Below are 12,554 nucleotides of genomic sequence, written 5' to 3'. Positions count from 1 at the left end.
TTTTGGGGGGGCCGGCCTGCCCACATTTTGCTGGGGGGAGGGGGGCAAGCATAAAAAGTTTGAAGATCGCGCTCTTTTAAAGGCTGGGGGGAGCTATTGGCTGTGGTAGACCGTTAGTGGAGAGCGGAGTGACTGCAAGGCATCTTTTATTCCGAGCACCGGTCCGCGTGCAGCGGCAGCGGCAGAATTCAGGAGAGAGTCCGTGTTTGGACAAAGAACCTGTACTTGTGATAATAGTGATTTTTGTGTTAACAAAACTGGTGACGGGCGAATCTAACTACTTTGAAGTTGTTTAATTATAAGGCGATATAACCACCTGTGTGGTTCTGCAGTGTTGGGCGGGGTTTCGGAGTGGGGGTGCATCCTAATGTTTCGTCCATCATTACTGCTCGGGGACTTGTTGAGGTGAGAGCGGCCGCTCCCCCTGCTCCCCCAACCCCCCCTCATGGGGAAGTGGGGCTACGCACACAGACTCCAGGCTCTGCCCCGCCCTCCCCTCTCCAGAGCTCGCGGACCCCACGGTGCCGGACTCACGGAGGAGCCATGAGCCTGGGGCAGAGCGGTGCCCCCGGGGGCGCTCTGTACCGGGGGGCGGCTCGCATCTTCCAGGCTCTGCGGCGCAGGGAGGGCAGCAGGATCGACTACGGGGCAGAGCAGCCCCCACTCTACCCAGCCGGAGAGAACCGAGGGGAGCTCCGGACTGCAGTGTGTGCCCTGCCATGTGAGTACCCAGGGGGAGTGGGTAGCAGGCTCCGGGTGCCGGGTGTGTGGGGACCGCAGGCTTGCGGGCGCATGCGGGGGAAGGGAGGTAGCAGCTACGTGTGAGTACCAGCGCCATGCAGTGTATCGAGTCACGGACATGGGCACTTTAGACGAGAGTAACACCAGGGTCTGAGCACCCAAATGAGGGGCACTATTGTATCTTCCCATAAACTGCCTGAAGGAGAGGTGTGTGTTCTGATGCTCTCCCACTTGCTGGACCAGCGCTGTCTATGTTTGAGGGTCCCTGAAAGCTGCCACTTGGTCTGGGTGTGAGGGTCTCCATTGCCAAGGGGGAACTGCTGCTGAGCCTGTTTGGGAGTCGCACCGGCTATACCCAGAACAGCTGGGGTCGGAGGGGGTCTATACCCCCTGCAGTTGTGTCTGAGGCTCTCTATTACCCTGGGGAGATGCCGTTGGCATGTGTTCTGGGCTCCCTCTGCAGGATCTGGGCTCTCTCTCTCTCTCTCTCTCTCTCTCTCTCTCTCTCTCTCTCTCTCTCTCTCTCTCTCTCTCTCAGTGCTGCCGTTGGCCTGTGTGTGGGGGTTATAGTTCCTCTGTAGTGTTGCGGTTGCCCTGTGTGTGGGGGTCATAGATTCACTGGAGTGCTGCAGTTGGCCTGTGTGTGGGGGCCATAGTTCTGGGGCAGAACTGCAGTTGGCCTGTGTGTGGGGTTGATAGTTCCACTGGGGTGTTGCAGTTGGCCTGTGTGTGGGGGTCATAGTTCCTCTGTAGTGTTGCGGTTGCCCTGTTTGTGGGGGTCATAGTTTCACTGGAGTGCTGCAGTTGGCCTGTGTGTGGGGGCCATAGTTCTGGGCAGAGCTGTAGTTGACCTGTGTGTAGTGGGTCATAGTTCCGCTGGAGGGCTGCAGTTGGCCGATATGTGTGGGGGTCATAGTTCCTCTGGAGTGCTGTGGTTGTCCTGTGTGTGAGAGACATAGATCCGCTGAAGGAGCTGCGGTTGCCTGTGTTTGGGGGCCATAATTCTGCTGGAGCGCTGCAGTTGGCCTGTGTGTGGGGTTGATAGTTCCACTGGGGTGTTGCAGTTGGCTTGTGTGTGGGGGTCATAGTTCCTCTGTAGTGTTGCAGTTGTCCTGTGTGTGGGGGACATAGATCCGCTGAAGGAGATGCAGTTGGCCTGTGTTTGGGGGCCATAGTTCTGAGGCAGAGCTGCGGTTACCTGTGTATGGGGGTCATAGTTCCTCTGTAGTGTTGTGGTTGTCCTGTGTGTGAGGGACATAGATCCGCTGAAGGAGCTGCGGTTGCCTGTGTTTTGGGGCCATAATTCTGCTGGAGCGCTGCAGTTGGCCTGTGTGTGGGGTTGATAGTTCCACTGGGGTGTTGCAGTTGGCTTGTGTGTGGGGGTCATAGTTCCTCTGTAGTGTTGCAGTTGTCCTGTGTGTGGGGGACATAGATCCGCTGAAGGAGATGCAGTTGGCCTGTGTTTGGGGGCCATAGTTCTGAGGCAGAGCTGCGGTTACCTGTGTATGGGGGTCATAGTTCCTCTGTAATGTTGCGGTTGCCGTGTGTGTGGGGGTCATAGTTCCACTGGGGTGCTGCAGTTGGCCTGTGTGTGGGGGTCATAGTTCCTCTGTAGTGTTGCGGTTGCCCTGTTTGTGGGGGTCATAGTTTCACTGGAGTGCTGCAGTTGGCCTGTGTGTGGGGGCCATAGTTCTGGGCAGAGCTGTAGTTGACCTGTGTGTAGTGGGTCATAGTTCCGCTGGAGGGCTGCGGTTGGCCGATATGTGTGGGGGGTCATAGTTCCTCTGGAGTGCTGTGGTTGTCCTGTGTGTGAGAGACATAGATCCGCTGAAGGAGCTGCGGTTGCCTGTGTTTGGGGGCCATAATTCTGCTGGAGCGCTGCAGTTGGCCTGTGTGTGGGGTTGATAGTTCCACTGGGGTGTTGCAGTTGGCTTGTGTGTGGGGGTCATAGTTCCTCTGTAGTGTTGCAGTTGTCCTGTGTGTGGGGGACATAGATCCGCTGAAGGAGATGCAGTTGGCCTGTGTTTGGGGGCCATAGTTCTGAGGCAGAGCTGCGGTTACCTGTGTATGGGGGTCATAGTTCCTCTGTAGTGTTGTGGTTGTCCTGTGTGTGAGGGACATAGATCCGCTGAAGGAGCTCCGGTTGCCTGTGTTTTGGGGCCATAATTCTGCTGGAGCGCTGCAGTTGGCCTGTGTGTGGGGTTGATAGTTCCACTGGGGTGTTGCAGTTGGCTTGTGTGTGGGGGTCATAGTTCCTCTGTAGTGTTGCAGTTGTCCTGTGTGTGGGGGACATAGATCCGCTGAAGGAGATGCAGTTGGCCTGTGTTTGGGGGCCATAGTTCTGAGGCAGAGCTGCGGTTACCTGTGTATGGGGGTCATAGTTCCTCTGTAGTGTTGTGGTTGTCCTGTGTGTGAGGGACATAGATCCGCTGAAGGAGCTGCGGTTGCCTGTGTTTTGGGGCCATAATTCTGCTGGAGCGCTGCAGTTGGCCTGTGTGTGGGGTTGATAGTTCCACTGGGGTGTTGCAGTTGGCTTGTGTGTGGGGGTCATAGTTCCTCTGTAGTGTTGCAGTTGTCCTGTGTGTGGGGGACATAGATCCGCTGAAGGAGCTGCGGTTGCCTGTGTTTGGGGGCCATAATTCTGCTGGAGCGCTGCAGTTGGCCTGTGTGTGGGGTTGATAGTTCCACTGGGTGTTGCAGTTGGCTTGTGTGTGGGGGTCATAGTTCCTCTGTAGTGTTGCAGTTGTCCTGTGTGTGGGGGACATAGATCCGCTGAAGGAGATGCAGTTGGCCTGTGTTTGGGGGCCATAGTTCTGAGGCAGAGCTGCGGTTACCTGTGTATGGGGGTCATAGTTCCTCTGTAGTGTTGCGGTTGCCGTGTGTGTGGGGGTCATAGTTCCACTGGGGTGCTGCAGTTGGCCTGTGTGTGGGGGTCATAGTTCCTCTGTAGTGTTGCGGTTGCCCTGTGTGTGGGGGCCATAGTTCTGGGGCAGAGCTGTAGTTGCCTGTGTGTAGTGGGTCATAGTTCCTCTGGAGTGCTGTGGTTGTCCTGTGTGTGAGGGACATAGATCCACTGAAGGAGCTGCAGTTGCCTGTGTTTGGGGGCCATAGTTCCGCTGGAGCGCTGTAATTGTCCTGTGTGTGGGGACCATAGTTCCACTGGAGTGCTGCAGTTGGCCTGTGTGTGGGGCCATAGTTTCGCTGGAGTGCTGCAGTTGGTCTGTGTGTGGGTGTCATATTTCCGGGGCAGAGCTGCTGGGAAGAACTCCCAGGTGTGCCAGAGAGCCACTGGGAGTCCGCTGACTCTTGGAAGGCCCAACACCTTCCCCAGGATAAACGTAGGACTCGGTCAATGGCAAGTTTAAACTGCGGTTTGTTACAGACAAAACCAACAGGGATCAGCACAGGAACAGGAGAAATCCATGCACGTCTCGTTCGTTCTCGGCTCGCAGGCGGGTTTTAATAGTGTGCCGTGAGCGCCACGTCACCACTTGGGCCCTTCTCTAGAAAACCTATCGGCCCTCCTAATAGGATACTGAGTATGTTACCACCTATAGTCGACCCTATAAATGTTATTCTACTGGCCCCCGCATGTCAGGTGGCGGTCCTGGTCCACCCATAGCCATTATCTATAATAATGTCGCACTGTGGTGGCCTTACCATTGGTTCTTACCCGTTGCTACCCACCCCTAGGATACTAAACTGTGATTGGCTAGAGCTGATGCCCCCAGGCATGGGATTTGCCAAGATTCTCAGCTCTCTGTGTACCAAGGGGGAACTGCTGCTGAGCCTGTTTGGGAGTCGCACCGGCTATACCCAGAACAGCTGGGGTCGGAGGGGGTCTATACCCCCTGCAGTTGTGTCTGAGGCTCTCTATTACCCTGGGGAGATGCCGTTGGCATGTGTTCTGGGCTCCCTCTGCAGGATCTGGGCTCTCTCTCTCTCTCTCTCTCTCTCTCTCTCTCTCTCTCTCTCTCTCTCTCTCTCTCTCTCTCAGTGCTGCCGTTGGCCTGTGTGTGGGGGTTATAGTTCCTCTGTAGTGTTGCGGTTGCCCTGTGTGTGGGGGTCATAGATTCACTGGAGTGCTGCAGTTGGCCTGTGTGTGGGGGCCATAGTTCTGGGGCAGAACTGCAGTTGGCCTGTGTGTGGGGTTGATAGTTCCACTGGGGTGTTGCAGTTGGCCTGTGTGTGGGGGTCATAGTTCCTCTGTAGTGTTGCGGTTGCCCTGTTTGTGGGGGTCATAGTTTCACTGGAGTGCTGCAGTTGGCCTGTGTGTGGGGGCCATAGTTCTGGGCAGAGCTGTAGTTGACCTGTGTGTAGTGGGTCATAGTTCCGCTGGAGGGCTGCAGTTGGCCGATATGTGTGGGGGTCATAGTTCCTCTGGAGTGCTGTGGTTGTCCTGTGTGTGAGAGACATAGATCCGCTGAAGGAGCTGCGGTTGCCTGTCTTTGGGGGCCATAATTCTGCTGGAGCGCTGCAGTTGGCCTGTGTGTGGGGTTGATAGTTCCACTGGGGTGTTGCAGTTGGCTTGTGTGTGGGGGTCATAGTTCCTCTGTAGTGTTGCAGTTGTCCTGTGTGTGGGGGACATAGATCCGCTGAAGGAGATGCAGTTGGCCTGTGTTTGGGGGCCATAGTTCTGAGGCAGAGCTGCGGTTACCTGTGTATGGGGGTCATAGTTCCTCTGTAGTGTTGTGGTTGTCCTGTGTGTGAGGGACATAGATCCGCTGAAGGAGCTGCGGTTGCCTGTGTTTTGGGGCCATAATTCTGCTGGAGCGCTGCAGTTGGCCTGTGTGTGGGGTTGATAGTTCCACTGGGGTGTTGCAGTTGGCTTGTGTGTGGGGGTCATAGTTCCTCTGTAGTGTTGCAGTTGTCCTGTGTGTGGGGGACATAGATCCGCTGAAGGAGATGCAGTTGGCCTGTGTTTGGGGGCCATAGTTCTGAGGCAGAGCTGCGGTTACCTGTGTATGGGGGTCATAGTTCCTCTGTAATGTTGCGGTTGCCGTGTGTGTGGGGGTCATAGTTCCACTGGGGTGCTGCAGTTGGCCTGTGTGTGGGGGTCATAGTTCCTCTGTAGTGTTGCGGTTGCCCTGTTTGTGGGGGTCATAGTTTCACTGGAGTGCTGCAGTTGGCCTGTGTGTGGGGGCCATAGTTCTGGGCAGAGCTGTAGTTGACCTGTGTGTAGTGGGTCATAGTTCCGCTGGAGGGCTGCGGTTGGCCGATATGTGTGGGGGGTCATAGTTCCTCTGGAGTGCTGTGGTTGTCCTGTGTGTGAGAGACATAGATCCGCTGAAGGAGCTGCGGTTGCCTGTGTTTGGGGGCCATAATTCTGCTGGAGCGCTGCAGTTGGCCTGTGTGTGGGGTTGATAGTTCCACTGGGGTGTTGCAGTTGGCTTGTGTGTGGGGGTCATAGTTCCTCTGTAGTGTTGCAGTTGTCCTGTGTGTGGGGGACATAGATCCGCTGAAGGAGATGCAGTTGGCCTGTGTTTGGGGGCCATAGTTCTGAGGCAGAGCTGCGGTTACCTGTGTATGGGGGTCATAGTTCCTCTGTAGTGTTGTGGTTGTCCTGTGTGTGAGGGACATAGATCCGCTGAAGGAGCTCCGGTTGCCTGTGTTTTGGGGCCATAATTCTGCTGGAGCGCTGCAGTTGGCCTGTGTGTGGGGTTGATAGTTCCACTGGGGTGTTGCAGTTGGCTTGTGTGTGGGGGTCATAGTTCCTCTGTAGTGTTGCAGTTGTCCTGTGTGTGGGGGACATAGATCCGCTGAAGGAGATGCAGTTGGCCTGTGTTTGGGGGCCATAGTTCTGAGGCAGAGCTGCGGTTACCTGTGTATGGGGGTCATAGTTCCTCTGTAGTGTTGTGGTTGTCCTGTGTGTGAGGGACATAGATCCGCTGAAGGAGCTGCGGTTGCCTGTGTTTTGGGGCCATAATTCTGCTGGAGCGCTGCAGTTGGCCTGTGTGTGGGGTTGATAGTTCCACTGGGGTGTTGCAGTTGGCTTGTGTGTGGGGGTCATAGTTCCTCTGTAGTGTTGCAGTTGTCCTGTGTGTGGGGGACATAGATCCGCTGAAGGAGCTGCGGTTGCCTGTGTTTGGGGGCCATAATTCTGCTGGAGCGCTGCAGTTGGCCTGTGTGTGGGGTTGATAGTTCCACTGGGTGTTGCAGTTGGCTTGTGTGTGGGGGTCATAGTTCCTCTGTAGTGTTGCAGTTGTCCTGTGTGTGGGGGACATAGATCCGCTGAAGGAGATGCAGTTGGCCTGTGTTTGGGGGCCATAGTTCTGAGGCAGAGCTGCGGTTACCTGTGTATGGGGGTCATAGTTCCTCTGTAGTGTTGCGGTTGCCGTGTGTGTGGGGGTCATAGTTCCACTGGGGTGCTGCAGTTGGCCTGTGTGTGGGGGTCATAGTTCCTCTGTAGTGTTGCGGTTGCCCTGTGTGTGGGGGCCATAGTTCTGGGGCAGAGCTGTAGTTGCCTGTGTGTAGTGGGTCATAGTTCCTCTGGAGTGCTGTGGTTGTCCTGTGTGTGAGGGACATAGATCCACTGAAGGAGCTGCAGTTGCCTGTGTTTGGGGGCCATAGTTCCGCTGGAGCGCTGTAATTGTCCTGTGTGTGGGGACCATAGTTCCACTGGAGTGCTGCAGTTGGCCTGTGTGTGGGGCCATAGTTTCGCTGGAGTGCTGCAGTTGGTCTGTGTGTGGGTGTCATATTTCCGGGGCAGAGCTGCTGGGAAGAACTCCCAGGTGTGCCAGAGAGCCACTGGGAGTCCGCTGACTCTTGGAAGGCCCAACACCTTCCCCAGGATAAACGTAGGACTCGGTCAATGGCAAGTTTAAACTGCGGTTTGTTACAGACAAAACCAACAGGGATCAGCACAGGAACAGGAGAAATCCATGCACGTCTCGTTCGTTCTCGGCTCGCAGGCGGGTTTTAATAGTGTGCCGTGAGCGCCACGTCACCACTTGGGCCCTTCTCTAGAAAACCTATCGGCCCTCCTAATAGGATACTGAGTATGTTACCACCTATAGTCGACCCTATAAATGTTATTCTACTGGCCCCCGCATGTCAGGTGGCGGTCCTGGTCCACCCATAGCCATTATCTATAATAATGTCGCACTGTGGTGGCCTTACCATTGGTTCTTACCCGTTGCTACCCACCCCTAGGATACTAAACTGTGATTGGCTAGAGCTGATGCCCCCAGGCATGGGATTTGCCAAGATTCTCAGCTCTCTGTGTACCTTTTCAAGGTAGTAAGAATGACTATGTGTCTGCATTCTAACTTGTGTGTACCAGCTTAGTCGATGAGAGTGCAACACTTGTAACATATTGTAGCATCTTTGTTGTGGTCTTCTGTCTGGAAGCCTGAGATTGGCTCTCTTTCCTAGCGCTGGTCGCTGTCCATTGTCTGCTTCGGCTGCACCATGTTTTCAGAGACCACGAATTTGAGCTGTGCAGCTCTGAATTATGAGGAATTGTTTGCATTTACTGCAGCTGGTGCCTTTGTCATCTGTGGATTGGAATGTAATCCGTATCTTGGGGCCTTGGCTACAGGTCCTGTCTCACACGCCTTGCTCTCTATTCAGCCTCAGTCTGCTCAGCTCTTGCTGAGAGTCCTGTGGCCTACTGTAATTTTCCTAAACCATTATAGTGCGGTTTCTACAGTGTCCATGCTAAACTACATTCTCCTTAGTTTAGTCACAATTGGTTCTGTCAGGTCCCAAAGGCGCTCCAGCAGTTCCATAGGGTTTTTTGCATGTACGCATCTGCAAGGTTTGCTCAGGATCTCTTGCTTCTTGCGGTTTCTACGTTGCTGCATTTGGCTAGTGACAAAAATAATAAAAGCAATGACTGTATGTATATGTGGCTGTCCTCTAACTATAGAACTGTACGCTCGTGTTCTTCATGTATTCGAGTGGGTGGTTGTGTCCCGAAGTGCAGATGGCACGTGTGCTTCATGACCAATGCAGTTATGTTGTTGTGTCTCCAACAATGTCATCAGCATGGCTTCTTGGTGCTTTAATCGAGACTGTCGAACGTAGGTGTCTTTGGTTATGACCTCGGCTCCTCATCCACACTGGGGTAAATTTGTACCGCACCTGGCCTGTAGGGCTTGTGGAGGGCATATGGCTGTCTGAGGGGGTATCTCTCGACATATTTGTCAATCAATGGACCACTGGGAATCGGTCTGAAATAGAATGGGTGATTGCAGTGTTTCCTGGTCTTCTTCTGTGTCATGAATTTCGTTTCGGGGGGGGGTAGCTTTCCCCATCCCTCTTCAGAGCTGCGGTTGGCCTGTGTGTGTGGACCATAGTTCTGCGGGAGGAGCTGGGGCCATAGTTCCACTGGACAGAGGAGCTGCACCTGTGTGGGGATCCATAGTTCCGCGGGAGGAGCTGCGGTTGTCCTGTGTGAGGGGGCCATAGTTCCACAGGAGGAGCCGGGGCCATAGTTCTGCTGGACAGTGGAGCTGCGGTTAGCCTGTGTGGGAGCCATACTTCCACAGGGGCTGCAGTTAGCCTGTGTATGGGGGCCATAGTTCCATGGGGGAAGCTGCGGTTAGCCTGAGTGTGTGGGCCATAGTTCTGTGGGGGAGCTGTGGGTTGGCCTGTGGGTGGAGGCCATAGGTCCAGGGCGGAGCTGTGGATGGCATGTGTGTGGGGGATAGAGTTACACAGAAAGAGCTGCAGTTGTCCTGTGTGTGGGGGTCATAGTCCAGGTCAGAGCTGGGGTTGGCCTGTGTGTTGGGTGGTCATAATTCTGTGGGAGGAGCTGTGGTTGTCCTATGTGTGGGGGTCATAGTTCCACAGGGGGAGCTATGGTTGGCCCATGTGTGGAGGTCATAGTTCCGCTGGAGGTGCTGCAGTTGGCCTGTGTGTGGGGGTCATAGTTCCCTTGGAGGTGCTGCAGTTGGTCTATGTGTGGGGGTCATAGTTCCCTTGGAGGTGCTCCAGTTGGTCTATGTGTGGGGGTTTTTATAGTACTGGGGCGGAGCTGTGGTTAGCCTGTGTGTGGGGGTCATAGATCTGTGGGAGGAGCTGCGGTTTTCCTGTGTGTGGGGGCCATAGTTCCATTGGACAGAGGAGCTGTGGTTAGCCTGTGTGTGGGTGTCATAGTTCCGGGGCAGAGCTGCTGGGAAGAACTCCCAGGTGTGCCAGAGAGCCACTGGGAGTCCGCTGACTCTTGGAAGGCCCAACACCTTCCCCAGGATAAACGGAGGACTCGGTCAATGGCAAGTTTAAACTGCGGTTTGTTACAGACAAAACCAACAGGGATCAGCACAGGAACAGGAGAAATCCATGCACGTCTCGTTCGTTCTCGGCTCGCAGGCCGGTTTTAATAGTGTGCCGTGAGCGCCACGTCACCACTTGGGCCCTTCTCCAGAAAACCTATCGGCCCTCCGAATAGGATACTGAGTATGTTACCACCTATAGTCGACCCTATATATGTTATTCTACTGGCCCCCGCATGTCAGGTGGCAGTCCTGGTCCACCCATAGTCACTATCTATAATAATGTTGCACTGTGGTGGCCTTACCATTGGTTCTTACCCGTTGCTACCCACCCTTAGGATACTAAACTGTGATTGGCTAGAAGTGATGCCCCCAGGCATGGGATCTGCCAAGATTCTCAGCTCTCTGTTTACCTTTTCAAGGTAGTAAGAATGACTATGTGTCTGCATTGTAACTTGTGTGTACCAGCTTAGTCGATGAGAGTGCAACACTTGTAACATATTGTAGCATCTTTGTTGTGGTCTTCTGTCTGGAAGCCTGGGATTGGCTCTCTTTCCTAGCGCTGGTCGCTGTCCATTGTCTACTTCCGCTGCACCATGTTTTCAGAGACCACGAATTTGAGCTGTGCAGCTCTGAATTATGAGGAATTATTTGCATTTACTGCAGCTGGTGCCTTTGTCATCTGTGGATTGGAATGTAATCCGTATCTTGTGGCCTTGGCTACAGGTCCTGTCTCACACGCCTTGCTCTCTGTTCAGCCTCAGTCTGCTCAGCTCTTGCTGAGAGGCCTGTGGCCTACTGTAATTTTCCTAAACCATTATAGTGTGGTTTCTACAGTGTCCATGCTAAACTACATTCTCCTTAGTTTAGTCACAATTGGTTCTGTCAGGTCCCAAAGGCGCTCCAGCAGTTCCATAGGGTTTTTCGCATGTACGCATCTGCAAGCTTTGCTCAGGATCTCTTGCTTCTTGCGGTTTCTAAGTTGCTGCATTTGGCAAGTGACAAAAATAATAAAAGCAATGACTGTATGTATATGTGGCTGTCCTCTAACTATAGAACTGTACGCTCGTGTTCTTCATGTATTCGAGTGCGTGGTTGTGTCCCGAAGTGCAGATGGCATGTGTGCTTCATGTCTAATGCAGTTATGTCATTGTATCTCCAACAGTGTCCTCAACATGGCTTCTTGGTGCTTTAATCGAGACTGTCGATGGAGGTGTCATTGGTTATGACCTGGGGCTCCTCATCCACACGGGGGTAAATTCGTACCGCACCTGGCCTGTAGGGCTTGTGGAGGGCATATGGCTGGCTGAGGGGGTATCTCTCGACATACTTGTCAGTCAATGGACCACTGGGAATCGGTCTGAAATAGAATGGGTGATTGCAGTGTTTCCTGGTCTTCTTCTGTGTCATGAATTTCGTGTCGGGGGGGGGTAGCATTCCCCATCCCTCTTCAGAGCTGCAGTTGGCCTGTGTGTGTGGACCATAGTTCTGCGGGAGGAGCTTGGGCCATAGTTCCACTGGACAGAGGAGCTGGGCCTGTGTGGGGATCCATAGTTCAGTGGGAGGAGCTGCGGTTGTCCTGTGTGAGGGGGCCATAGTTCCACAGGAGGAGCTGGGGCCATAGTTCTGCTGGACAGTGGAGCTGCGGTTAGCCTGTGTGGGAGCCATACTTCCACAGGGGCTGCCGTTAGCCTGTGTGTGGGGGCCATAGTTCCGTGGTGGAAGCTGCAGTTAGCCTGTGTGTGTGGGCCATAGTTCTGTGGGGGAGCTGTGGGTTGGCCTGTGGGTGGAGGCCATAGGTCCAGGGCGGAGCTGCGGATGGCATCTGTGTGGGGGATAGAGTTCCACAGAAGGAGCTGCAGTTGTCCTGTGTGTGGAGGTCATAGTTCAGGGCAGAGCTGGGGTTGGCCTGTGTGTGGGGGTCATAATTCTGTGGGAGGAGCTGTAGTTGTCCTATGTGTGGGGGTCATAGATCCACAGGGGGAGCTGTGGTTGGCCCATGTGTGGAGGTCATAGTTCCGCTGGAGGTGCTGCGGTTGGCCTGTGTGTGGGGGCCATAGTTCCCTTGGAGGTGCTGCAGTTGGTCTATGTGTGGGGGGGTTCATAGTACTGGGGCGGAGCTGTGGTTAGCCTGTGTGTGGGGGTCATAGATCTGTGGGAGGAGCTGCGGTTTTCCTGTGTGTGGGGGCCATAGTTCCATGGGACAGAGGAGCTGTGGTTAGCCTGTGTGTGGGGGGCATAGTTCCATGGGGGAGCTTCGGTTGTCTTGTGTGTGGGGCTCATACTTCCACAGGGGCTGCAGTTAGCCTGTGTGTGGGAGCCATTGTTCTGCGGGGGAGCTGTGGTTGGCCTGTGTGTGTGGGCCATAGTTCCGCAGGGGAAGCTGTAGGATGCCTGTGTTGGGGGGCCATAGGTCCGGGGCTGAGCTGCGGTTGTCCTACTGTGGTTAGCCTTGTGTGTGGGGGCCATAGTTCCGCAGGAGATGCAGTTGGCCTGTGTGTTGGGGTCATAGTTCCACAGGAGAAGCTGTGGTTGTCCTGTGTGTGTGTGGGCCACACTTCCGTGGGGGGAGCTGTGGGATTCCTGTGTTTGGGG

General features: G+C 54.6%; 1 protein-coding gene across 1 annotated transcript in view; it reads left to right on the top strand.

The window, feature by feature from the left end:
- Positions 1 to 423: 423 nt before the first annotated feature.
- LOC138528680 (putative methyltransferase NSUN7) overlaps positions 424 to 12,554 on the top strand; it is a 379,481-nt gene continuing 367,350 nt past the window's right edge. Inside the window, exon 1 of the mRNA XM_069640537.1 lies at positions 424 to 721. Coding sequence (XP_069496638.1) covers positions 544 to 721 — 178 coding nt within the window. The 5' untranslated portion in view covers positions 424 to 543. The remainder of the gene's footprint in view (positions 722 to 12,554) is intronic.

Source organism: Ambystoma mexicanum, chromosome 7q, assembly GCF_040938575.1.
Source record: "Ambystoma mexicanum isolate Mex_15411 chromosome 7q, UKY_AmexF1_1, whole genome shotgun sequence".
Taxonomy (NCBI): Eukaryota; Metazoa; Chordata; class Amphibia; order Caudata; family Ambystomatidae; genus Ambystoma; species Ambystoma mexicanum.
This window is presented reverse-complemented; position numbering and strand designations above follow the sequence as displayed.